Here is a 1,231-nt window from a genome sequence, read left to right as displayed (position 1 = left end):
GGCTAGGCCATCGGCTCCGAGGTATGACTGTCATCCCATTGTTCTGTTTATAGTCTCGGAACGATGCTGTGGTATCTGCAGCCATTGTACTTTTTACAATGGTTTGTAGCTGAGAAATCTGATGTGCACAAAAACAGTTGGTTACCGCGAGTGAGTGTCGGTGGAACATTGTTTCCACTCAGAGGCACACTACTCATTAGGTTGCGTAAAATATTTCGAATATCGTAAACGATTTATTCAGTTGAATTAATTGTTACAACCAGATTGATGAGTGTATTTCTCGAATTGTTGTCACGCTTTACGTAACTCTCGTGTTTTACGCCCGCGGCTGAAGGGAGTTGATAGTAATAATAATAATAATAATAATAATAATAGTAATCATTCAACTGTGGCACCCTTTCGGTGCCTAGCTGCTATGCCATACGAATGAAGCACGAGGGCTGGGATACTGCCAGGTTGCCGAAGCCTAGACAGGAGAAGTCGAGAGGCAGAGGTGGGGTTTAAACCGAGGACTTCCGATCAGTAAATTCGCGCTCTAACACTGATCCTTCTCGTCCTCCACTGAAGGGAGTAAAAAGAATTCGGATACTGCATACGTATGTATATGTGCGCCGTGTGAACAGGTGGCACGTAGTTATAAGGTTTCACCAGCCCACTATCCACGTACATTGTGGGTCTCAGTCGTTCATTTATTTCCATGTAATTCCTACTATTATGGACATCAGACAAACATGCTTCTCCTTGATGCTTTCATGGTCACCCGGGTCTACAATATGATGATAACGTAAGCAGCGCGGCGTAAGCTGCACATGGCGTTATGTATACTTCCTTAGATTTCACTGGTGTAGCTCAATGGGGTAGACGGATCTGGAGACGAATAAGAAATTCACACCGTATGGGAGTATATGGTACTTCTAAATATAAAAGTTCGTCTTGTAAATCCCAGCTGCGTCCAGCACTCATTCAGCCATTTATTTTCTGTTTAAATTTGAGAATCTGCAATCTTAAACCCCCCTACGTCATTGGTGCTTGAACTTGGTCCATATTTAATCAACAATTTTTGCTTCCACATTCCATCTGTCGAACGAATGAACTAGTACATGCCTGTTTTACGTTGTGCGAAATATTTCCCTGATGGTCACTTTTGTTTGGTCGTCCACTACAGAGCTACCGTAAATATATGGAACAGTTGGGGTCAGAACTAGGGGTACGAACGAGAGTCTCTTGTGTG

At 43.1% G+C, this 1,231-nt stretch overlaps 1 protein-coding gene across 1 annotated transcript in view; it reads left to right on the top strand.

Moving 5' to 3' along the window:
- Window positions 1-788, top strand: part of T265_04151 (hypothetical protein) — a gene marked incomplete at both ends in the record, with an annotated part of 2,121 nt that extends 1,333 nt beyond the window's left edge. Inside the window, 2 exons of the mRNA XM_009168821.1 lie at window positions 411-493; window positions 568-788. Of these exons, the coding sequence (XP_009167085.1) occupies window positions 411-493; window positions 568-788 (304 nt within the window). The remainder of the gene's footprint in view (window positions 1-410; window positions 494-567) is intronic.
- Between the last annotated feature and the right edge of the window lie 443 nt (window positions 789-1,231).

The sequence above is a fragment of the Opisthorchis viverrini genome (genome assembly GCF_000715545.1).
Source record: "Opisthorchis viverrini unplaced genomic scaffold opera_v5_67, whole genome shotgun sequence".
Classification (NCBI taxonomy): Eukaryota; Metazoa; Platyhelminthes; class Trematoda; order Opisthorchiida; family Opisthorchiidae; genus Opisthorchis; species Opisthorchis viverrini.
Note: the sequence above shows the minus strand (reverse complement) of the source record. Positions and strands in the feature narration are given on the sequence as shown.